Genomic DNA, 25,748 nt, shown 5'->3' on the forward strand with positions numbered 1-25,748 from the left:
GAACAAAGAGAGAGAGGATGCCGAAACATCTTTATTCATGAAGGAGGTTCTTATCTTCCCCTGCAGAGGACGAGATGGATCTAGACCACGTTGCACACTGAGGCGCTGTGTACAGTTATCCTCACTGTGTTCCTGCTCTCAGGTAAGCCTCCACAGATGTCTGATGCTGCAAAGGTTAAAAGAAACCTTGATACAGCTGTTTTTTTGTGTAAGGAGAAAAAATACAGAACGTTTCAAATGCCCTTATATTTACTAATTAAAACAGAAATACAGTTAACTCATTTACTGTGAAAGAAAAGCAAGACAGTTCCATGGATTTTAGTATACACGACTAGCATCCAGACGAAGTGCCAGCTCAGCAGGAGCCCTCACCACTGCCCCACCAACTTCAATCCGAGCGGCCATCCAGCCTACAACTGCCCACCGGTTTTCATCTCAGACACTTTGTTGTCTATTCTCAACTAGGCAGCCACAGGGGTCACAAGTGGTGAATCAGCCTTGTGGGAAGGAGAGATTAAAGAGCGATACAGGTGGGGGGGGAGAAAGAGAGAAGCAACCCACCGTTTCCTTTCATTGTCCCCTATGAATGTTGCACAGGTCAGAAGTACCAGCACCAAAGAATTATATATATAGCAGACAAATGACGAGGAACGCACTGATTCTTTCTTGTCCTCCCACTGAGCTCCCAGGCCCAGGCTCTATAGGCAAACCGGCTGCAGCAGCAGCAGGGGATCCTTTGGAGGATCATGGGTAAGGCAGAAGATGTGGAGAGATGATTGTAAGATGAAAGTGCACATGGGTAAAAAACTTAACTCAGAACGTATTATAAGAGAGTACCAACCTGCACATGGTAGCCATTTTCAACTGCTTCCTTCAACCTGTTCCCCAAACTGAAATGTTCTTTGGCGTTCCTGAACAGCCTGAAACAAAGGCAGGGTTAAAGCTTGCATGATATAGAGGGGCGAACAGCGAGCATCCTAGGAATTGTTATGGGAGCAAGCACACTCTCAGACACTTTCTCCCTGGAAGAATCGGAGGTGTTAATGCCATTTAGATTGATAAAAGTCAGAAGAACGAAAAAGGAGGAATATCACAGCTTTAGCCCATCCTCTATGAGAATGAAATTCATTAGCAAAGACAGATGTTGTCACTTATTAACAAAGTCTTGAGATATCTGTCATTTCAAGATTTAGCTTTACCAAGGAGTATTTTTTATGTAAAGTAGCTAAACCCACTCATTTACATATTCACGACCCTATTATGTAACTAATATACAAGGTTTTAAAAACCCTGCAGAAGATGTTATTAACAGGAAACCAACTAGGATGAATCTAATAACCCTCACACTTATCAGGCGCAGCTGAAGAAAAACAACAACTTGTTTTGACATTTGCATTTAAGAGAGGCATCATTTCTCTCTCCTGGTTTCTTACCTTAAGCATCTGATTATATTTTCCTCTCAGTATTAAGTTACAGGACTGCTTAAACTGCTTTTAGATATACCTGCACTACAGGAAGAAGTATATTAGTGAGAGTTATTTTCTTAATACTAACCCTCAGCCATGAATAGTGCTTTATGAATGTAGGCTAGCATCCAAATGTAGGGCCGCGAGTGGAAGCCATGTCCTTCGGCTAGCCCTATTAGAAACTAAATGTTACTTTTGACAGTTTGAACAAATGAGGAAGAGTCCAGGAAAGGGAAGAGAAGATAACTGTCGCTCGCTTTGAGCTATGGCAGCCATCCAGTACGGGCCTTCTTTGTATTCAGCGAGCACCTCGTTTTTGTGTCAGTGTGGGACAAGAGAAGCACTTAACGTGACATTTAGAGATGCTCGGAGATTCTCTCTAGAGGCCAGAGGGAGGGAGAAAAGAACCAATGATGTTATCGCAGACATGTGTTTTAAATGCCAGGAGGGGTGCTTTGCCCAAGAGCTTTGGCCACAAAGATAAGAGAATACCCTCTGGTCTTTCACCTCTGGTGCCGGGTCCGGGGCTCACGGTAAGCTTTGTCTGAAATGGTTTCATCTCTGTTCTATCAGATATGATCTTTTAATGCTTACAGAACAATCTCCTTCGATTGAACATTAGGGCTGTTGTTATCCTTGGGAGAAATCCACACATGCACGGTGCATTTTAAATAGTCGGCCAGAGGACAGGACACACAGCTTTATGAGTGGGCGATACAAGCTTTCTGGGATTGCGAATCTTAACCAGATGGTCGTAATACACATCTTAACTGTGGATCACAGCCATTTTAAAGACTCTCCGAGCCATGAATAATGTCCAAAATCTCTTTGCCATTAATACCAGACTAAACTCCTCTTATTGATGTGGGTTTATCCTGAAGGGACCTCCTCAATAAGGAGACATGAATATTTAACAGCTCAAGAAAGGTCAGTCCTTTGGTATGGACGCTGCGATTGTACCAATCAATCATCATTTGTGTGTCAATTAAAAGTCAAATATGTATAAGTGTTACCGCATGTTCTTAAAAAATATGTTTTTATGAAGCAAATCCAAGCGGTAGGTGTTGGATATTTTGCAATTCAAATGTGCAAAATGCATCCATCTTCCAAATGTATCTTTCAGCGCGTCGTGTATGTTAGCATTTGTACTTGTGCACAAAATGTTGTAGCGTTTGATGCAAGGTCTAGCGACTCAGCCATAGCCTCCAATAAATCAGGCGGGGGGTTAGATGCATGAAGATAGAGCTGCATAATGATGAAGCTGCTGTAAAGGAGCAGAGTTTAGGAAACAAGGTTAGCAATTCATCACGAGACATTCCTACCGAAAGATCCGGAGAACTTCCACGGACTCTTTTCTCTCCATTTTTCTCCGATATGGTGGCTCCTTCCTGTGGGCTCTTTTATGCTTCATCACAACCTCAGACACCTCGCTGAGCAGTTTGCTTTGAAATGGCACCTAATGTGGGAGGAGAGCAAAGCAGAAGCATCACAATATTAATACTGTCACTGGTGGCAGCTGTGGATAGTGAATTGGTTTTACTGGTAAAAGCCTGCCAGAGAGGTGATTCCGTTTGATCTGCAGTACCACCATTCCTCTTCTTGGAAGCACTCTCCTATTGCTCATCATCATTTCGCCATTTCGTCTTGGGCCACTGCGATTTGCCAAACACTCCCTTTTTCTCTCACTCCACCACATGCTTATATTCTGTGTGTACCCAAGGAGGAATAATCCATTTGTACATTTCTCGCCATCTAAGGGCCCCGTGAATATTTAAGGCTTTGATGTTTGGTTGTCTAATGCAGTTACCTAAGCAGCTTGCCGTGCCGGGCCTCCCAGAGAGTCTTCCTGCACGCTTCTGCCCTATTTTCTGCAATGTGTCTGGATTGCGTAAATAAAGTATCCTTTTGAAGCCTCTCTTCGCTGCCTCTCGGGGAAGGTGTTTTCTGTAGATAATGACTTCTCTCACCTCACACCTCGCCCCAAGACTGCTGCACAAAACTTTTTTTTATTCTAACTCGCCTAAGGCTTGACTACCTGCAAATGTTGCGATATGAATTCCATCATCACACATTGGTGTAAACACACATGGCAGATTTGGCCACACATTAATTATTCCATCTCTGTTTCTAATACAACAAAGAGACCCAGCTGCCAGGTAGCTGGCATGAATGGAGCAACGGAAGCATAAACAATGCTGAAGAGCGGGACACTTTCCAGGTCTTTACGTGTGCCTGGAATGTGTGATGACCAAATTCATGCGGCATTCAGTCTTAGGCAATGTTGCTGTAAACTGGCTATGAAATAGTGAACTATTGACTGCCAGAGTTATTGGGCACGAGCCCAGACAGCTCCTGACTCAGCTCAAAGGCATTGTTAACCTGGCACAGACTCACAGGCTGGATGGACCATTAAGGGCTATAATAGACTGACCCTCACAACAAGGAAGTGACATGCTTAGAGTCTGCTCGCTCTGCCATATTTCAAATATTGGGATACAATCTTTTTTAAATTGGTGTTTTTACTACAGTTCCTCCTGCTGAAGCAAAACAGGTGAATCCCTCAGGTGAATCACACTGAAGTAACACTTGGTAGGAAATATACAACATTTATAGCCTGGCATCTTTGCTAGATTCCCATCCAAAACATCCTTTTTATTGCAAAAGCATGTACTTCATTAAGAATGGCATTCAAATGTTTATGTTTAGGGAATGCTTAGTTGCTTTCTGGCTGTGTGTTAGGTGAGAGGATATCAATTCTACAAATGAAGCTACAGCATCGGGCAGTTAGCTTAGCTCAGAAAACATTTTAACTAACATTAGCATTCTTAACTTACCAAACAAACACTTATTTTGACCCAAACCATGATCCTTTACTTAACTGTATCAACCTGAACACAATAAGGTAGTTTGTTTCAATACACAAAGTTAACATTGGGTTTAAAACTGTAACACAACATGTTTCCCTCTAAACCTAACGAGCATGCAAACGTATCTAGAACATCATTTTAGAAGTTTGTTCTTTGAAATTGCTAGCAATGATTGCACCTTATTATCAGCTGTTTATTAAAACTGATAGATATAACACGTTCAAATATTACATCCTGAAAGTCTTTGACACTGATTTAATGACATCATACAGATTTATGGGGAAGAGGGCGCATGCTCTTCTCACAGTGAATACATAAGATCTAGGTTGTGAGTTACAGAGTAAAAAAAGTCAGAGCTTTTTAAGATGAAGTGTTTTGCCTTCACAGCCGTCCTGAGAACACATTGACCTAATTAAACATTTGGATCCAGTGTTATCACTGCCTCGGTAAGTATGTGAGTTGTTGGAGAGGTAGCTACTGTTAACAAAGCCAGGAAACTCAGAAAGTTTTAGTGACCGTCAAATATTCTTTATATATATTTTTATCTTTGCCTTGATCAAGTTGTCACACATCTGAATTTCAGGGATCCCTTTGAACAATATTTCTCCACATCAGAAATGTGTTTGAAAGGTTTTCTCAAGAATGAAGGGTGCTAATTAAAAAGATATTTACCAGCAGTGTGCAAAGCTCTTGCCGTCGTCATCCCTGTATGCATCTGATTACTTTACCGCTTCTCTTATTTGCTGCATAAGCTTGCAGATATTAGCATAAAAGCCTTATCTTGAATAAACCAGTGTTACATTTATTAATGAATCCGAGCTATTTATCTCTTTCAATTAAACGCTCACATTAAGAAAGCTGAGCAAAGCATATCTTTGGGCTTCCGGGATTTTGTTAGCCAACTGATTCTTGTCTAACTTTCAGATGAACAACAAATTCATCAAGTTAGCAATGATTTGCAAATGGCTCGTATTTTTAAAGAACAGTTCGTCGATAGTGAGATCTATATAACGACTGTCTTATTGAAGGAGCTCTAATATTCTGTTTGTGGTTTCCCCTCTCCTGTAGTGTGTCGTATAAGTTTTAATGCGTCTAAATGGTCTGCAAAAGCTAAATTCGCCGAGTTCCTCTTAATCTTAATCGAGTAATCTTAATCATTATTAATGCCCTATTTCATCTATGGGTAAAACTATAAAAGCACCATATTCAAAATCAGATAATATCCTTGGTTTCTTCAAATTGAAGGAAAGAGGCAACCTCAAATGCTAAATGAAGTGAGACACGTGGTCTGTTTGGCAGTGAAATTGCACAGCAGTGTCTAAATGACAGGCAGAGAAAGTTGACCTTAATATCGCGGTACAATGCTACTATACATTTCAAGCAGGGAAATTACAGTAATTTCCCTCCTGACATTCATTTAGCACCTTGATTCAGCGTCTGATGGAAGTGACAAACAGAGCCTGTTTCTAGGAGACGATAAACTTCCATCAGCGCTGATCGTAGACAGGAAGGCTGATGAGGCCGCGGCAGGACACATCACCATCAACCCAACCCCAAAGCTTCAATTACCTGCTGGAAAATGCAGATTGTATCACAGGCCTCCTCTCCAATGTTCCCGCACTGTAGTGGAGATTAGACCAATCTGGGGTTTTTATCCGTCGAGCTGCCTAGGTGCCAGCATGGGCCAACTGCTTCCTTTTCATCGGGAACCAAGTGGAGAGAGTGTCCCTTTTGATTAAGCGTTTTGGACGGGGCTGTGGTGGGAGCCCGGCACAGGTTGGCGTGTTGCCGCCGCTGCACTGCAGGTCTGCGGGCCTGCCTGTGGATCCCTGTGGTGGAGAGTTCACAAATCTCCGGTCACACGCGCCGCATGGTGCCGAGGCTAACGGCCAGAGTTGTCAGATTACAGAAACTAGGAATGCTCAATGGCATCTAAAAAATATGATCTACAATCTAAACTGAAGTGTACATTTTTACCGATGTAAAGCAAAGGAGAACTGACTGCTGCTTTGTCATTGATCAGAGAGAACGATTTAAACAGAGAAGCTTTAAAGTGACTACCTACTGTTTGAGGATCTCAGTGTATCTGTCCAATGCTTCATGGTCACACATGTGCTGGCAGGAAAGTGGCTGCAAGAACACCACTGACATCTGCATCAAATCCAAAATGAATACAAAAACAATAATTAACGCAGTTTAAAAAAGGAACTTCTTTTTTATAATCTGCGTTAATTAGCAATCATGTGGTTTCATAAATAGGTAAGGCAGCAATAGTAGCTTAGGGAACAATGTGGCTACAGGGCTAGCAGCAGGAGAAAACCACGATTCTAAATATGTCCTGTCAAAGATGTTTAAAGTGCAGTGTGAGTATGGGTTTTGATTATTATTATTTGAGTCCGATGTTCCAAACTCTCCGCTGCTGCCAGTCCATGCTTGGGTTTATGCTGGTTTCTGACACTTTAATCAACATAGGTACCCAAGCTTATCAGGGAAGCAATTTGTAAAATGTTAGCAAACTAAACGTGCTTTTTCCCTATGCAAAAAACAAACAAGTACAGTTACTTACAGTTCTTTCTTCAGAAATGGCCACTTTTATGAAATGGCATCATTATATCTTGACTTCCCCCAGTATGCCCAGTGCCTGTAACACATAATGAAAGAAGAGTGACCAATAAGCAAACTCCACACTCAGCAACAGGTTACCGAGACAGAAGGGGTTAGGGTACAGACAGGGGAATGCAGCAACACCTGACAAGCATAACACATGGAGACTAACGAAGGGGTGAGCAGCTGGGGGGTGGTCATGTGAACCATCAGGTGATCAGTGACAGCAGCTAGTGGGCAGGTGAGGAGTCTGACACCACACACAGAGGAGGCAGAAGAGGAGGAAGAAGCAGATGCCGCCATTACAGCACCGCCATCTGTACACTTACAGAGCTTACAGAGCACATCTGCATGCTCCAGGCTTCATCTCACATGTGCAGCCCCCACCTGTAGATCTGATAATGATGAGGCTTTGTCACATTTAAGAGAAAACGGCAGATGCTGTGACTTCCCTTTAGTATGTACACATTTTATCACCTACAACACTCTGTATGTGTCTTATCCTCATTTATATTCCACTCTATAACCTCCTGGAGAAGTAGCAGCGAGAGGCATATCTTTCTTGAGGCTGTTCACTGTTGGATAATTTTTCATTCTCTAACAGCAGCTGTAATGCCCCACAGTTCTTTTCCCCCTTTAAATGTCCTCCATTTCTCTTGTGCAGCAGTTTTACATTTATTAGCTTCCCTTAATAGTGCCTCAGGCTGCTCATTTGCTAGAAATGCCCGGAAACTCCCAGCTCACCAGAGGTCCCACTGCAAAAATACCATAAGTGAACTTTCTCAACATCATTTCAAAATCAATACTAATTCCAATAACACACACACACATCTGCAGCTGCATCAGACCGGGACCTCGCTGGAAATGACAAAGACAAAAACAGATAAACAGAAATCCCAAAGCAATCCAATCATAATTTCCAGGAAGCCTCAGTTCCATTATTGGGAGGCCTGTACATTGTGGCTGAGTCAGCACTTCCCGGGGTTATTTCTCATAAGGCTCACTACGAGCGTTAGGGACCTCGTAAATATCCCAGCTGCACAGCCAGAACAACACGAGTCTCGCTTCGCTGCACAAAACATTAATGCAGATTCTTACCCATCAGGGATTCTGCACAGACTTTAATCAACGTGCCATTTGTGGAAAAGGTTTCTTTTGCAAAATCATATCTGGAGGAGGAGGAGGAGGCCTCGCAGGTAAAGAGCATGGTGACACGGGACGTTATCATCACCGGGGCAAACACACCTAATGTCCAGCAGTTCACTTCTGCATGGCCTTTAGAAAATTAGATATTTCTTGTCCTGACCCCATAATAATTCCTTCCATGTCCTCACCTCAATGAAGAATGGTGAGAGAGAGAGTTGAGCCCTACACTAAACCCCCATACAGATTAAGTCAATGTCTAAGAGGGCAAAGTGCAGAAAGAGGATTGAACAGAATACATATCAAAGTGCATGCTGGTTAAATCCGTTGATGGAGGGACATTTAAGGCAAAATAACAAAAGCTTTTTATCAGTGGAAGCTTAAAGACAATCCATTACTAAGGGAGACATGTCTTTATTTCTAGCCTTTATGTCCATATAGAGCTGGAATTCAGCTGCGTCACGTGTTTCAGTCTGTTCCAGAGGTATACGAGAACCTATGTGGGATGATGATAGAATTGCAGGCACACACACACATACACACAGGCGTGCACACATGCACATTTCTCTCACACACGATGCCAATTATTGACTTGACATGTTGGAATCTGTCCATGGTGCTGAAATGACTCGCGGCTCGCTTGAGGATTAACTCTTTCCTGCTGGCTGCACAGGAACTAAAATCCCCCAAGTCATGTTTTCACACTTTGGAGACCCGCTTATTATAACACATAAATAGAAGACATAGTTTCTATTTGCACTAAGCAGATACATTATGATCAGTCCTTAGCCTTTTTTATACAAAATATCACAGTCATAACAGGATTAAAATAGAACCATAAGGAATAAACATATCCAATACCAATCAGTGTGGACTTTTAGGTCACTGTATTTTATTTATAATTAAATAAGTCCATTGAAATCACTGTGTACATAATTTCCTCTGTTGTTTACATCATTTCCGTTTAAAGTCCCAATACGGTGTCTACATTATTGGAATTAATGATTTTCCATCAGCAGTTGTTCCAGGCCACTCAAATTGCAAGTGTGTGTGTGTGTGTGTGTGTGTGTGTGTGTGTGTGTGTGTGTGTGTGTGTGTGTGTGTGTGTGTGTGTGTGTGTGTGTGTGTGTGTGTGTGTGTGATTAGAGATTCGATTGCGTCACGGGATCGGCAGCCGGGACAGATGACTGGCGCAGATGTAGTGAAGTCAGCAAAAACAAGACCGGAAATCAGTTATTGATCTTCAAAATAAAAGCATTGCTTTAGAGATGAAGGGATTAATTTAACTATTTGATTTGACCAGTTAATTTCTCTTCTCTTGTTGATGTCTCTCCTTTCCAAAATAGGATTAAGAAGTGTTTTACTCTTGATTATATGACACTTACAGCCACTTACATTTAGAAACATTCTTGTACTACAATTTACTTTTTATTACTACATATTATATCCAATGTCTGGGACTCCTAGGCTAGTGGCATTTATGTCTGAAGGATATTACAGACAATAATAAGACTTACATTAACGGATTTGGGTTTGCTCCCAAGTCTTTCAATGGTAACTTGGCAAACATTGCAACCAAACTAGGAATATTTAGGAGAAACAACTTGGTTTGATATCACCAAAAGTATGTTGGAATTAAGACGTGTATGTGATTAAATGCTTGTTCAGATTCAAATTGCATTCATTGACTATATATATATATATTTACCTAATTAATCCGATTTGTAAGGAAGCAGTTCAATGTAGCGATATGTGCGTAAAGGCTTTACTGTGAAAGCCCTGACCGGAAGTCCCTGTGTTAATTGTGTCCAACATGCCTCTCCTGGCTCTGATAGCGATCAGCAGTTGGCTCTGGCAGGACAGCCGAGCCTGAACGCTCCTCAGGCGGGGATGTGCCGTTTCGTGCTGACGTCTCAAAAGGTGCCACTTTGACATATTCAAGGAACAAGATGCATGAATGTTTCAGGAAATTATTGCATGTTTAGAGTGACATCTCCAAGTTTGAGACCTGTTCTTGTGCAGGACGAGGCCAGTCAAAGCTCTCCTGCAGGAAATGTTCGCACAACTCCAGATTGTGACTGACAGGAGCACCAACAGTGAAGCGGCAGGATGAGACCCGGGCGAGAGGAACAAGACTCGGACATCACGTTACCGTTTGTGTCGGCGGCGTGATTTACAGTTTTCCACCATGGAGGAGAAGTTCAACAGACTCATCTTCATCCCCATCGCGGCGGTGCTCTTCTTAATGATCGGCTACCAGTACGTGTGCCCGGCGGAGAGCAACACCTGCTACTTCAGAAGTGACGACAAGGGGCTCTTCCAGCGGTACTCCTCCGGGGTTGAGTTAGTTTACACGGAGCCGGAGGTGGACGAGGACCTTCCCTCTAAAATAACATCCAAATTTAACTTCACGGAGCGGAACCTGGACAGGCATGTCGACTTCAACATCCGAGGGGATGATGTGATGGTGTTCCTGCACATCCAGAAGACCGGCGGCACCACGTTTGGTCGGCACCTGGTGAAAAACATCCAGTTGGAGCAGCCCTGCGACTGCATGCCCGGCCAGAGGAAATGCATCTGTCACCGGCCCGGGAGAGCAGAGTCCTGGCTCTTCTCCCGGTTCTCCACGGGCTGGAGCTGCGGGCTGCACGCGGACTGGACTGAGCTCACGAGCTGCGTGCCCACAGTGATGAACAAGAGGGACAAGAAAAGTGTCCAGAAGAACAAAAGGTGAGGCTGGGACACAGGACAGGTGCACTCACTCATTATAATCCAGTGAAGTCACTTATTTAACTCATCAGGTCATCCACTCACTCACTCACTTACTTACACGTAAGGTCACTCACTCACTCCCTCACTCACTCACTCCATTATTTACTCTATTCTCTTACTGAACTCACTTATTTACTCGCTCACTTATTCACTAAGTCTCTCACTTACTAAATGACTTACTCTTTATTCACTCATTCATTACTTCACTCATTCCCTCAATTGTTTCACTCACTTGCTCTCTCCATTATCCACTCACCATGTTTCTCGCTCCCTCTCTCATTCACTCCCTCACCAACCCACAATTACTCGCACACTTTTACACTTTTGTCATTCACTGGCTCACTCACAGACTCATGTTCTCAATATTAAGTGTTGAATCAGATGTAGAAGTGAACTGCCGTAGAATCCTTAGAGTAATTGAAACGATTAGTTGATTAATTGATTAATCAAATGCCTGGACGACAGTTTTCATAATGGATTGTTAGTCATGTATTGAGCAAACAACAAGAGGAGTGTCAGTAGATTACAGTGAGCTGTTAAGCTTCTTTTGCTTGCCTCCAGGCACTAAGTCAAAGGTCTCTTCAACACTAATTTCTCGCTGGCTTCTAATTTCGTATATGTTGTGATTGGCATGCAATGCAGCACATAGAGCCGTTACAGAGCTGCAGTGTTAACACGTTCACCACACGGTCGGTGTACACCAGCAGCCGTCTCCAGAGGCACACTCAGAATCAGACAGGCCCTTCCTCCACCGAAGGTCCGTTTCAATTTCCTGTAATGACAGCCGCCATACAGCTAAGCTTAAGGGAGTCAATCACTTAAGACGGGCAGGGTCCTCCGGGGTGTGCCGCTTTCGTGTTGAAGCCAATTTGGCAGTGTTGGTTGAGAGAACAAATCTCCATATGTTCCAGAGAGCGTTAAAGGGGGACGGGGAGCGCCTTTTGAAAATCCTTCCAACCCATTAGCCGTCCTCCTTGGCAGCCATCACACTTAATTTAACGCTTTTAAATAGTTTTGAAGAGGCGCCTCAGACTGAGTCAACAGCACTTGTCAGCTCAATATCATAGTAAGTGCAAAATCATCAGGCATTAACATTGGGATTTGCTGGCTGATTGCGAGCGCCATCATTTTAAAAAGGGACAAAAATCTGGGCAGTAATTTCCCCCTTTCAACGGTTGATTTGATCATTAAGGGAGGTGTTTAATGGAGGGTCAGGTTTCCACTCAGAGCCAATGACTGGTGAATTAGACAGGCTTTGCTGTGGTTTATCACAGCAGACGATATAATATGATACTGCACCGGGTACTCAGTGATAATGCGATACTTTATCGATCCGAAAGCAAAATACTCATTCTCTGGGTGCTTCCACAGGGAGGTCAGAGGTCGCCGCAGCCCCTGAGCAGCCTTACAGATTCAGCGTCTTGCTCAAGGACACGTTTGTATCTGCTGTGTATTGATTACACGGATTATTCCTGGTTGATTTTCTGTCCTCACTGAAAATACCAAGCAACCATCCATTCTTTAAATAGACAAGTAAATTAAGTCGTTTCAGATAAACGCTAAAACAGACTACACAGAGCGTGGTTTGCACTTTGTTGCCACCAGGTTTCCTTTTGCACTATTGTCCGAGCTGAAAATCAACTGTCCGTTTGCCTTGGGGATGTAGACCCTGCACGATGGACTGTGACGCAAAGCATGCGTCGGTTTTTCTGCTTGCGCATTTTACTGCTCAGCTTAATATGAAATTTAATCTGATCTATTCCCTAAATTCACTCTGCTTCTGTAGATTTGAGAATTTTAGCCTTTTTAGGAGAAGTTAAGAGAGATTAGTACACAACTTTAATCCCCGCTGCTTTGTACCTGAGGTCCAGTGACATAATCATTGAGTTTATCAGGTTGAACCAATTTCATGTACTTTACAAAGCACTCAAAACATTGTTTCCGTAGGCTGATTGCTAAACACAATCCAACTTAGTGAAAGCATGTTTTGAAGGATGACTCATCTTATACAAGTCACATATAGCAATAGGGATGCAGACAGTGAAGGATCAAACATCGTGGGAATGGATGACGCCCACACCTATCTGAAGGCTACATCCTGCAGCTTGTGATGTAGCTGCAGAGAGTCTAACCTCAGACCATACACTGGATTATTCAACTCCTGAGCACACCATACAGCATGTATACATATCCACACCAATAAGAACATTTACTTAAATACGGTCAGTCCTGAGAATGTCCATGTTCTGTTTCTTTATACTTCCACCTCGTTAAACACAAAATCCAAATGAATTAGGGCAATAAAGGAGTTTTTGGGCATCATAAAGACTGTATTTCTCCAGTTCCAATTACACCACTGCAGAACATGGCACAACAGCGTGGGATTAATAAAAATAGAGTTATTTTACTTCAAACTATGAAGAACAATGGGGCATTGACACATGTTTGTTCTGGTCAAGGTTACATTCCCCTCATGGCTTCACGCAGATGTGATGACAGATGATTTCAGGGTCTTTTACAATCCACGTCTCGTTTGTATCAAACGTCTGACCTCCTTCCTTGTCAGAGTTTCCGTAAAATGTAAAGATTAATAGTTGACTCTTTGAATGCATGTCCTCCTGCTGATCCGCTCTGTATACAGCAGCATCTGTCTGCTTCTGAGCACTCAATATTCACCTTGAAATCACCTCTCTCCTACACACCAGCAAATAGAGTACAGCATATAAAAACATAGGAATATCAAACGCTGCACCTAGTACATTGCAGGAATGGTTAATAATACATACATACCTCTGCTCTGATTATAGTTAAAGTTTGGGTTAAGTTCAGAGAGAAAAACTCTCAATTTTTCAGAATAAAGTTCTAAATCTGCAACGGAAAAAACATTTGGTGGAACTACACCCCTTTCGTTTGCAGTCCAGCCGTACTAGATGCAGGTCAAGCTATCTTAATATATCAGTGTGGGATATGCATCTCTTTTTATAGCATCTCAAGTAGAGATTTCTCAAGATATATTACCACCCTCCCTCTGCTCACTACTCTTATTTTTCCAACCTGTAACAGCCCTTTTACACATCTTAGGCCGCTGTACATTTCTAAGGATATTATCAAGGTTTTTTGTCCCTTTCCTTTTGACATTCCCTCCTGTCTAACATGTGCTGCACTAGCTCGCACCCCTCCATCATCCCCTCTTATGTCTGGCAATTTCCCTCCAAATACTCAGACTTCAGTGAATAACACATGGCCGCTTCAAGTAGTTTTTGATAGGTGCGCCACTGGGCCGAGGCTCCTGCAGGGAGTTGCTCGCAGCATGATGCTACAGCATTCACATAGCTGCAGGATACACAACTGCCGTACGGACCAGACGTCAAACCTACTTAAATTTCCCGGACTGCCCTGTTCGTCCTCGGCAGCTGGACTCACACTGAGCAGTCAGAGAGTGTAACCTTGTTACTGACCTCATTATTTCAGATTATAGCGAAGAATGCAGGCTGGCCAACAGAAAGATCTGCCTGAGTCTAATAAGCCTGGTTCTTTCTAGTCACAGTTAAGGTGGTTTTAGCTATTCATTTGGCAAAACCACCCTATTACCAGTGACGATAATGGCATTAAAATATGCAAAAATATGCTGACAAGGCTTAATAGTCTCACAGGGATGGTGAAGAAGAAGATTTATCAGATAGCAGTGTTCAAGATATTCTCTCTTTGCTCAAGCTACACCATGTTCCTCTGAAATACTTACCACTATATATGGGAAAAACATCTAGTTGCAGGTTTTGACATTAATCTCCCCTTGCAGTCTCAGTGAGTCAGTTTAAATCCTCACCCGAAGACAGCTATATGCAGAGATTTCAGAGAGGAATGTACGTTATTGAGAAAAGGTGCTCCGTCTGAAGCAGTGTTTCTAAATGCTTTAGGCGTAATACTGCCCTTTAAGTTTCAACGGTGCTTTTGACTGTAATGTCAATCTTGAAGCTTACACCTCAAGTTAATTCAAGCTGATGACAGCCACACATTGTTAGAAACTCAATGTGACAAGAAGGCTGATTGACACAAGAAATTCAACCTTCAGCCGCCCGAAGTCCCCAAACGGATCCCAGAGGAGCTGTGATGCCTTACAGTAAGACTCTGAAAGCGTTTAGGGGAACAAATAGCACATTCCTCTACAACGAAAATGTATAAGCAGTAAAAAGTATCCTTGCTCGACTCCGCTTTCCTTCTGTGGCAGGTGAACACTGCTGTATGACAGACAGATGTGCAACCGTTAGCTTAATGCCAAACAAAGCATTTAAGATTATCCCATAATTACTTGTAGCCAAAAGTGAGTCTTGGCTCAAGGAAACTAAAGGAGGCACATGTCCTTAAATGGGTGAGTTGGATTCTGTTCTTTTTAGGAGAATTTTCCTTTCACTGCAGTTCTGATTCGTCACTTGTCGTGGGTGGGGAGGTATATGTACAGTACCTGACATCAGAATTTTATTTTTGGCAGGGGGTGAACGTACAGGTCTTTCCCTATGCTGCAGCCTGACGGGATGTAGGCAGATATACAGCATTAATGTCTCCTCAGTTAGCATTTAGTCATTGCTCCTGTCAGTATTTCCTTACACACGCTTAGCCCTTGGAATGATGCAGTAGCAATGACATCAGACGTTAGCCAACGAGGTATAGATGTGTGTCACTGAATGCGTCTTCACACTAAAAACAACAAATCCTCAGCAGCCTGTCAATGACGTCTGGCCTAGTTCAGATACATATAACATTAATTGGCATATTGTTATTTATACCACAGTCTAGAGCGCCAGTATCATGGGTAATGTGACATTGCAAAACGGTGATAACTTTAGCATTTAGGCTAACGTTATCTCTGAGGTCCCTGTAGATGGGAGTATATCCATGTTACCATAGGGCTCTAACCTGTGGGATATATCTACTACAGTTGGTTTAGTCTTCAGATTGATTTGCTTTGTCTATTGGTGTATTTGAATCTAAAGACAAGTAATACAATACATTCATAGCCTTACATTTTGGGATGTGAGCTTATTACCCTTCTTTCCTAGAGATAGATTCCCGCAATGAAGCTAAAGCTAGCAGCACGTTAGCTTACAATAAGCTATTCGACGTACAAGGGAACTCGTTAAATTCACATTCACAAACAGAAACATAAAAGCAGTTGTGGTTTAACAGGGCAGGGTACAGTGACTTCCCTTAGCTAACCTATCGTTAGCTTCATATGTGGCAGACAGTCACAGTTTTGATTAGTGACATGCATTTCATTATCACTGCTTTCTACTTTGGGCTTACAATTAAAGTCATCCTAACAATCATTTACACACTGCATTACACGGTCTCATTTTCTACTTATAGATGCAACTATCCTGAATTTCAGCACCCTCTTTTTGGTACATTTTTAGCCTTGGACACACACTGTTGTCAGCGTGTTGGTGGCGTCCTGCTGTGTTCATGTCGCATCTTAAGATTCAAAAGATCTTTGATGTGTGGAAGTAATTCAAGCACTCATATTTAAAATCTGCATTTAAACTTAAACCATGAATAAATAACAGCATAAGCATAGCGGTGCAGTCTATTGCATTATAATGATTTCTGAGCACTGGTGGGTTTTGATGTTCCGTTTACAGCTTGTGTTGACACACTATACAGTCGGTGAAGTCTTGTGGGAACATTTCCAAATATCCTGCTGGTAATTACCACGGTTCCTATGTGGAAACATTTTGTACTTGGCAGCATGCAAGCAACAATTTGTGTCAAAAATATACACCTTTAGTTTCTCATCACAGGCTAAATGCACACCCAGATTTATCCAGCAGCTAATTGAACATGTGAGAAGCCATACATCCCCCTGCATGTTGTTCTGTCACATAGGTAATCATGTATTCATTTCCTTGAGGCCTGGTTTTTTAATATATGCTTTCTTACTTCACCAATATAATATAGGCCTAGCGTCCAATATACAATTCTCAAATCACAATTAAACAAACAGCAAGTGAAGTATATATTATATTGTGCAGAGCAGCAACACAATAGAGCGTCTCTCTTCTTGCAGTGGTTTACATCAATGCCTCATCACCTGTTGGATATGTGCTGCTCAATGCTTGATACTATTGTAAAGTGAAACAATCGATCAATTGACTGACACGCCATGCATCATGTTTCTGTCAAATCAACCCCCCCACCAGTGCCCTCCCTTCATGACAGTGAGCAGTGCGTCGTATTCTTGTGGGAAATGTGAGATATTCAGAGGATATTGGTAATCTCCACACTCCTTAGGGGGATTAGGGACAGTCGAAGACTACCATTATTGTACGGGGGAGGAGGAAGAGGGGGATTAATCCAGAAGTCCGGATTTATTCAGAAACCTGTCGACTGGATTGAAGATTTCTTCTTACAAAAGAGTGCGTTTGTTACGAAAGAATAAATATCACATGGATAAACGCTGTGCCCGACATCATTATGTGCCATCCATCAAACTGAATCATGGTTTCTGTAATGTGACGTTCTGTAGGATATGATTCAATTCCACAAAGTTCTTATCTGTTTCATATTATCTGAGCACCATATATGAGGCTGGGATGTACAGTAGCACGCTGTACCTTGCTTTTCATTTACAGGGAAGGACACGAGCTGCAAATCGCTCACCACTTCAAAGACTCAATGCCAAAATGCTGCAAGAAATCATACAGCACGGTTCTGAAACCTTCACATATTGCTTAAAAGTGAAAAGACTGCCTTTCAGAAATTCCTCTGTTGTTTGTGTGGGTAGATGTGACCTTTGCAGAGTGCAGTCTTCCATTTATCCTTTCCATAACTGCATGGACCTAGAGGAGTGGCTGACACCTCACAAAGCTGCAAAGATTAAGATGTCAAGGAAAGGTTAAGGCTAAGACGCTAAAGCTACTAAAGCTGCACACGCCAGGCTGTTGGATGAACACCACGTTTGTCGTGGGTGTGCTTCACTAACTGAAAAAATACCTGAAACGCAGCACGTTTTAATACTTAAAGATGGATGATTCTGCGCTCAGAAGAAGAGTCTATTCAAAGATGATGTTCTCTGCAGCTCTCCTAGTTTTCAGTAAAACCACATCTTCACACCCAAGCTAGTCCAGACACCTCCTCCTTCCACTTCTTGGTTCCCTTGACTGCACACCAGCATCCCTGGGGCTTTTCCTTGATCGACTAAAATAGCATCTCATATCTGCAACCAATGAAGATCACAGTGCAGTCTCCTAGCTCGTCATTTCTCTCCTTACTCTCTTTAAAATCACCTGATAGATAACGCTGCTCACTCTGTATTTCTTCAACTGGGTTATGCTGTTTGATATTGGCTCGGGATGTAACAAGAACAGATACTTTGATACTCAGTCAATGCCAAAAAAGGAGTGCATGTTGAAGGACGGGTATTGACACGTGAAATTTCACTGGTGTTAGCATTGATTACTAACCTCCTAATGTTCCTACTGATGACGAATCATCTGGTGCTGAGAGGGAGTGTCCTGTTATAGTCCTGTCTGGTGTGATAGTGATGCCGCTGAGACGGGATGGATATCATTCTCCCTGTAATTGGCAAACAGACATTAAATTAGTACAAGAAAGAGGATCAGACGAGTGAGATGGATCCCGCTTGACCTCTTGTTCTGGAGACTGATATGATGAGACTCCCCCTGTCGGAGCAGCTTCACTCGCTCATCAGTCTAACATGCCATTTAACATGCAGACCTGCTGTTACTCAATCTGCCACCCTTCCTTCCTCTGCTCTGTCTAATAGCTCTTCCCATTTGTTTCTCTGTAGTTGAAGTCAAGATGGCTAAGTTGAAAACTGATTTCATCTGCTTTGTCAAATGCAGTTATCCTCAAAATCCTTCCTGGAGTGTTCTTCCTTTCGAGAGGCTCATTCAACTTCTTAAATGGGCTTATTTTGGTGCCAGATTCTGGTATTTCTTATAATTGGGTCCCTTTACAAATTAAATTACATGTAAAGTCTATTGTAACAGTCAAAGCCTGAACCAATCTGCTTCATCAGCACGGTTCGCTTTACCCACATGTAATTGACAGTGACATTATAAGCAAACAACCCATCGACCGTTATCAGACTAATCCTGATTAGTGTTTTGAGGGTGACATCACAATCACCTTTTTCCCCACTGGGCCTCATAGTGCAAGAAGGACACGCATCCTAAAATCTCAACACTCTGTTTTTCAAGAAATAATAATCTACTGTAGAAAATTGTTCCTATGTTTCAAGATATTTTTTAAATTAGTTTCAGTATCTCAGGATCAGGCAGGATGCTCCAATAGTAAAGAGTCCCTAAGACTAATCAGTCAAATCCCCAAGTGTTCATAAATAAAGCGCAAGGCGTTAAACTCATTATTTCCTGATGAGGCGATATGACCAAGATGCCAGTGTTTTTCCTGGCTGCTTATTATTTTCTGTTGGGTGTGTGAGCAGGTATTATCACGAGCAGAGGAGCATTTAAAAGTGATTTCTTATCCCCCCCCCCGACCGTAATTGTCTGTTAAAAGCAATGGCTGAGGAATCTCTTGGTGACACAAACACCTTTAAAATGGATCCGCTCCAACTGTGCGTTATCAACACCCTGCCTTAGTGTGAAATCGATGTGCAGCCCGGTGCTTGTTCTCCAATCTTCTTCTCCCTGCTGATGGAAACAGCTATTGGAGCAGTGTGAGGGAAACGCCTCAACTAAAAGCAACATGATGTATTTTCACTTGGAACGAAGATGAAGTAAACAAGATTGTTGTCGATCCAGACACTTTCGGTAGGGGCAGCATGAATAGCTTTATCATGACTGTGTCCTTGATGGTAGTGAGTGAATTAACAAGGCAGATATTGATCTTTCGCCGGGAGTTTCCTCTCCAGCATCTGAAGGTGATTTAGGGAGTGAGAGAGAGAGACAATTGGCCAGTGCGAGAGGGCGATCAATAGTGTTTTCAGGTTTGCCGTATGGAGAAAGGTGACAGGCAGCGAGAAGAGCATGAACAATGCGCCGTATTGAACAGAGGCTGATTTCACTTAAGGAACAAATACGCAGGATAGCTCACAGTCGCTGTTGAGGGTCGGCGATGATTATGCCATCATGTGTTGATCATAAATCAACTAATAACTTCAGATATATAAGGAACTGTTTGACAACACCTATAGCAACACTCTATACGACTGCCATGATCATTCCCCACCTCACATACTGTATGACCAGCTGGACCCAGGTGCACAGCACAACAGTAAAGCCTATCCTATCACTTCATAAACAAGCTCTCAAAGTTTTGGACAGAAAATCTAAACTATACCACCATTGCAAAATCCTGGACAAACATAACCTGCTCAGCTGGGAACATCTTTTAAAACACACTGATGCATGTCTCAGTTTGAAATGATAAATGCTCCCCCATTACTCTCAAAAACTCAAACAGCAGAACCACAAGGTCTGCCCTAAGAGGGGATTGTGTAGTCCGTCTTAGGTCCAGTTCCTTTGGTAAACTGTGCTTCTCTGTGAGGGCTTCCCAACTTTGGAACACAACACCAATACAGATAAGGAATAGCTCCTCCTATCACACACTTAACCACTCTTTTAAGAACTGGATTTTAAGCAATCAAAACTGTGAACGCTTGTAACTGCATAGTATTTAATCTGTTTGCATGTTTGTGTGTTATTGTTGATTGTTGCCGTGTGTTTGTTTTAGTTACGTTTTTATTTCTCTTGTCTGTTTGTGGTTATTCGAACATAAGTTACCAAATTTCCTGCTTAAGAACTCTCAGACATTAACGTATCCCTAACAATTAATCTTGACCTTCATAATCTGACCCTGCCTGTGTCCCTGACACGAGTAAGGGAAGAGCTTTGACATTTGCTGCTCTTTGTCAATAGGTCACGATGAAAGCACAGACGGGGTTTCATGGACATTTATTGATCGGGCTGTCTCGCGGTTAGCTGTACAGATAGATGATAGGCACAGGAGGAGCAAAGCCTGAGCTGATTTCAAGGAAGTACAACAAAGGCCGCTTTGTGGGCCGCTTGTGTGTGTCCATCTATCTCCTGCTGTCCGCTCAACCCGGCGAAAATGGCGGGGTAATTCACTTAGCCGCACTGTGGACGGCCATTATCTGTGGGCGGTGTGTCTGTCTGCAGGGGTGTTCTGCCATGATATCATCATGGCACTCACTTAAGTATAAATCACAGCAGAGGGATATCTGCCGTCTGCCGATAATTGCTAAATTGCGGACCTTTAAAGGCTCTGCACTCTGTGCTAAAACAACTTCTCTCCGCATTAATCTCATTTTCCACTTTAGCAGTCAACTCAAAACAATCACAGCAGTACAGAAGCTCTTATTGTGAAAGTTCCATATTTAACATCTAATAAACAGCACATTTAGAACGAAAGAGTCATACAAATACACCTTTCTTAAGCATAGCTGGATATCAATCATCCATGTATAAAATGTAATCAGCAGGTCCTCTCAGGTAGTGTTCTATAGATGTGTGTGCTTGTAAATGGTCTGCAAAGGTTAAAATCCCTGCACTCCCCCCCACGCTGAAACGCCTCCATTTCACTCCTTTGTAACATCTGTAACATAATGACATCACCAGGTAACACAAGCTTCTTTTGGCTATTGCTACTGTACAACACATTTAATGTGATAAGGCTAAGGGGCGGGATATCTCTAAGCAGTTGACCAATCACAACAGAGCCAGCTAACCAATCAGAGCAGACTGGGCTCTGGTTTCAGACCGAGGGTGGAAAGAGGAGCTGCAGCACAGGCAGTATGAGGAAAATAAAGAGCTTTTTGAACATTAAAGCATGGAGACATGTTACAAAATACAAATATGAACCTGAAAAGGAGCAGAATAGGGCTCCTTGAAGAAGTCAGTCCTCAAAATAAAGTTGAATTCCAGGTCAATTGGAACTAAAAAGGTCCGAGCATATGGTCTTCAGTGACTTTACTGCTTCCTGGTATCTTAATCTTAATATTTGTCTTTGTTGATGTCGCAAGTGGAGCTGCTGTGAGGCAAGAAACAGATACAGACTATAAACAGTCAAAGAGGGAATCTCCAAACCCTCACTGAACAGGACTCAAATTCACATAGAACAGCTAAGATAAAAATAAAAGGAAAACTGAAATAACTTACCTAGGCAACAGGCAGGAAGAGCTCCAACACTGTGGCTCAGATGGCAGCAAACTGTAGCTGATGAGCAAATGTGGAGCAGGTGTGCAGGGTCAGGTGGTGTGGAGAGGTGGCACACACTGGGGACAACTGCTGGACAGGGAGGGAAGTGCATCCCCTGACTCAGGAGACAACATGGACTGTGAAAACCACTATGGGGAAGCTGTGTTTTCAGGGAGAGAAGAGCTTTCATATTCACATAAGTAGCAAATACAAAACAATATGATTAAACATGAAATATATACATTTTTGAAGAGGTGTATGTCGTCTTAAATTACTTTTAAGTCAGTGGTGTCAGTTTTTTGCCTCTGTTTTAAGAAAAATTGCAGAGAAATTAAGCGTAAAAAAGGGGATTTACTCTCCTACCCTACACCCTTTGTTTGTATACAGTCCCTTAGAGCCATGACCAGTTATTCACTGTGTTGTAGTGACTTAAATATAACTGTGAAGGATTACTCATAATGATAAAACGGTCACTGCCTCTAGTAATGTGTATCACTAGTGTTTCGGTACTGCTTGTGTCAAAATAAATATTCTAAAGCAACAGGTATCAGGAAGGAGTCCGAGTGAGACAAAGGGACACTGATCACTCTGGTGAGAGTGTTGAAAAGGGTATTTTCCATCGCTGTGAAACGCCGTTGAATCTGAAAGCTGTTGAATGAACGCTTCAGGAAAATGAGCTGCAGCCTTGAGTGAAATAAATGCTTTATATTTGGTTGCTGACCCCTAAGGTCACGGTGCACAACAGGACCATTTTCAATTTCCCTTTTATCGATGTTTTCGCACTGAAAGACTTTTAGAAAATAGCTGAAATTCTCCCCGCGCTAACTCCTGACTCTGAATTCAATAGATAAGAGCGGAGAGTTGTGTTTGCTGGTTGAAAGGTTCTCGCGCAGCAATTTCTGAAGCATCTTTCGTGGCAGATCAGAACGATGCAGAAACACGAAAGGTGCCGGAGACGAAAAAAATTCATTACAAGAGGAAGCGGGAGCAAATCGGTGTTACAAAGACAAAAATAATTGCACATATGCAGGATGTTAAATGTTATAGCTGCTAGGTTTGCAATGCTTTCTATTTCATTATTCCCTAACACCCTCAGACGCACTCAATGATGTTTTTCATTTACACCCTAATCACACTCTCTGTACACCGCATACTTCCAGCGCGGTGGTATTTTTCTCCAGCTCATGTCTAACAGCTGCAGGATATGAGAAATGTGATTTATAGTTTCATCGTCCTCCACTTAGTTGACAACGTGACTCAGACAGTTTCTCCAACCTTTGTACTGCATTTCAGTTTAAGATGTTGTTCTGAAAAGGAAGGTTGAGGCTATTTGGTTGAAACAAAATCCACATCATCTGTGCAAAGGCTTAAAACTTAATTTCTATTCTCTCCTACGCTAACCTTCTTGGCACTAGCCTACTAATAAGCATACAGACCATCGACTGTATCAAAGAAGTGGACATAGTCACCGTGAATTCTCCCATTTGTTTGTTTGTTTACCACAGTTTTGAAGCTTCAAGTTTTACTGGTTTCGTCGAGGCCATCTTTTTCTTTTGGTATCTCAACTCCTACGAGAGGAGGGTGCAACTAAACAAGAAAGAGACATTTTTGGGCACCAAAATTGGGGTCATTTTCTCAAAGACTCTTTGAGAAAACGCAGGTTCAAGGCCCTCGACTTCTCAGATGATGGTTGTGACATGAGAGTTGTATCAATGACATCACTTTAAGGAAAAAATACAAATAAATGACTCTGTATATTCCCTTATATCCTAACATACATTATCGGCATTTAATCTTACAATTTGTCTCTCTGCAGGAATTTCTACTACATCACGATGCTACGAGACCCTGTGTCACGCTACCTCAGTGAGTGGAAGCACGTGCAGCGTGGCGCCACTTGGAAAACCGCCCTCCATATGTGTGACGGCCGCGCCCCCACTGAAGACGAGCTCCCCGCCTGCTACAGCGGGGAGGACTGGACCGGCGTGCCCCTTGCCGACTTCATGAGCTGCCCTTCAAACCTGGCCAACAACCGGCAGGTCCGCATGCTGGCTGACCTCAGCCTGGTGGGCTGCTACAACATGTCGTCGGTGAGTGAGCTGGAGCGAGGCCGCGTGTTGCTCGAAAGCGCCAAAGCCAACCTGCTCAACATGGCTTTCTTTGGCCTGACGGAGTTCCAGCGCAAGACGCAGTACCTGTTCGAGCGGACGTTCGGCCTGCGCTTCATCCGGGCCTTCACGCAGATCAACAGCACGCGCGCCGCCAGTGTGGGCATCAGCGAGAAGGTGCGATGGCGCATCGAGGGGCTGAACGCTCTCGACGTGGAGCTCTACGAGTACGCCAAGGAGCTGTTCCTGCGGCGCTACCAGTACAACCGGCAGAAGCAGCACCAGGAGGAGCGTCTGAGGAGGTGGCAGGAGAGGCAGCATAGGCAGCGGCTGCACAGGACCTATCTGGCCGAGCTGTGGAGACTGGGAGGAGGAGGAAGGGAGGAAGAAGAAGAGCAGATGAAGGGGCTGGAGGAGGTAGCTACCACCGAGGACTACAGCAGCCAGGTGGTGAGGTGGTGAGGACTCATGGGTGGCTGCTTACTTCATCGTGCTTTACTCTCCTCCCCAGCTCTCCTCTGCTGTGAATCTGCCAAATCCTCCTGCCGTCATCGCTCTTTGTTGGACTGCCGAACGGTGTCTTAATATTTATGATGGATGTATTTGTCATGGCAACATAAACATTTTGTATTTTTGTTTTCTATGGCTACTTTTGGCACTGCAGATGTGAATTGTGTTTTATTTATTCATTAGCAATTGCTTTGAATGGTCTCAAAGCGGTGAACAAGTTTCTTTAATTTTGCTAACAATTAGAAGAAGGGGGGGAAAAAACGAGGCTAATTTGAGTCTTCTTAAAAATGGCTGAAGGATCCTCTGTGTAACGTGTGTGTGTGATCTAGTGTGTTGATCAGTGAAACTCTGTAGTTATTCTGTTGTGTTTGGCTTCATAAGAATATCAAAGCACAAACTTGGCAATAGTCTTCAGTGTGTTTTATTCTCTCGGAGTGCTGCAGTATACGCAGGAAAGGTGTTCAATAAAAATAATGCAGTACAGTCGTGTAAATTTGACTCTCTCTGGTACGCATGTGTACATGAACGTGTTCCACCTTGCTTCTTTTTCACAGCATGTTCTCACCATAAAAATCTGAAATCTCCGTGCAGTGTGCCAACTTCTTCTATATCCACGCACGTATAGACACACTGACGCACACCGAGGGGAGCTGAGGGCCTGAAAGACAGGCTGTCAGAGGGGGTTTCAGCACTCCTACATCACAGGGAGAGAGCATCGGTATTTCCACCATTAGGGCATTGATCACAGGCTCTTGCTTCTAAATTGATCGTTTACATTTCTGGCACAGCAGAAAATAGAAGAAACCAATTGGCTCCCTGCTCTTCATAATCTTACAAACGAGACAAACAATCCCTTACATGAAATGTTAGAATGAGTTATATACTGTGCCTCTAGAAAATTGCTTCCACTTCCTGAACGCCCCATGCAGACGCTTCTGTTCGTGAGACGGAAAATAAAGATGAGGAGGAGATCAGTCAGGAGGCAGGAAAGGAAATGACTATGTCCACAGACCAAAATAGCCACTCCATCCCCAGCCGCAGTGTCCATTCTACTCGCACAGCATGCAACAGAGGAAGATTAAC

General features: G+C 42.9%; 1 protein-coding gene and 1 long non-coding RNA gene across 2 annotated transcripts; one reads left to right on the forward strand and one right to left on the reverse strand.

Moving 5' to 3' along the window:
* Window positions 1–561: 561 nt before the first annotated feature.
* On the reverse strand, window positions 562–18,423 carry LOC134860924 (uncharacterized). The gene is made up of 7 exons (XR_010165332.1): window positions 18,310–18,423; window positions 6,900–6,974; window positions 6,399–6,484; window positions 5,903–6,162; window positions 2,789–2,922; window positions 842–920; window positions 562–734 (listed from the first exon to the last, which is right to left on the reverse strand). It is a non-coding gene; the product is annotated as an uncharacterized LOC134860924 (long non-coding RNA).
* LOC134860907 (heparan-sulfate 6-O-sulfotransferase 3-B-like) lies at window positions 9,929–25,249 on the forward strand. Its single transcript, XM_063877788.1, has 2 exons — window positions 9,929–10,810; window positions 23,864–25,249. Exons 1-2 carry the CDS (start codon window positions 10,269–10,271, stop codon window positions 24,615–24,617), a joined length of 1,296 nt encoding a protein of 431 aa, XP_063733858.1. The 5' UTR covers window positions 9,929–10,268; the 3' UTR covers window positions 24,618–25,249.
* The last annotated feature ends 499 nt before the right edge of the window (window positions 25,250–25,748 follow it).

Source organism: Eleginops maclovinus, chromosome 24 (assembly GCF_036324505.1).
Source record: "Eleginops maclovinus isolate JMC-PN-2008 ecotype Puerto Natales chromosome 24, JC_Emac_rtc_rv5, whole genome shotgun sequence".
Classification (NCBI taxonomy): domain Eukaryota; kingdom Metazoa; phylum Chordata; class Actinopteri; order Perciformes; family Eleginopidae; genus Eleginops; species Eleginops maclovinus.

Bases quoted from the DNA above. Each gene is read 5' to 3' on its own strand.
- LOC134860907 (XM_063877788.1), top strand. From the start codon at position 10,269: ATGGAGGAGAAGTTCAACAGACTCATCTTCATCCCCATCGCGGCGGTG. The intron at 10,811-23,863 runs GTGAGGCTGGGA...GTCTCTCTGCAG, and splicing joins AGTGTCCAGAAGAACAAAAG to GAATTTCTACTACATCACGA.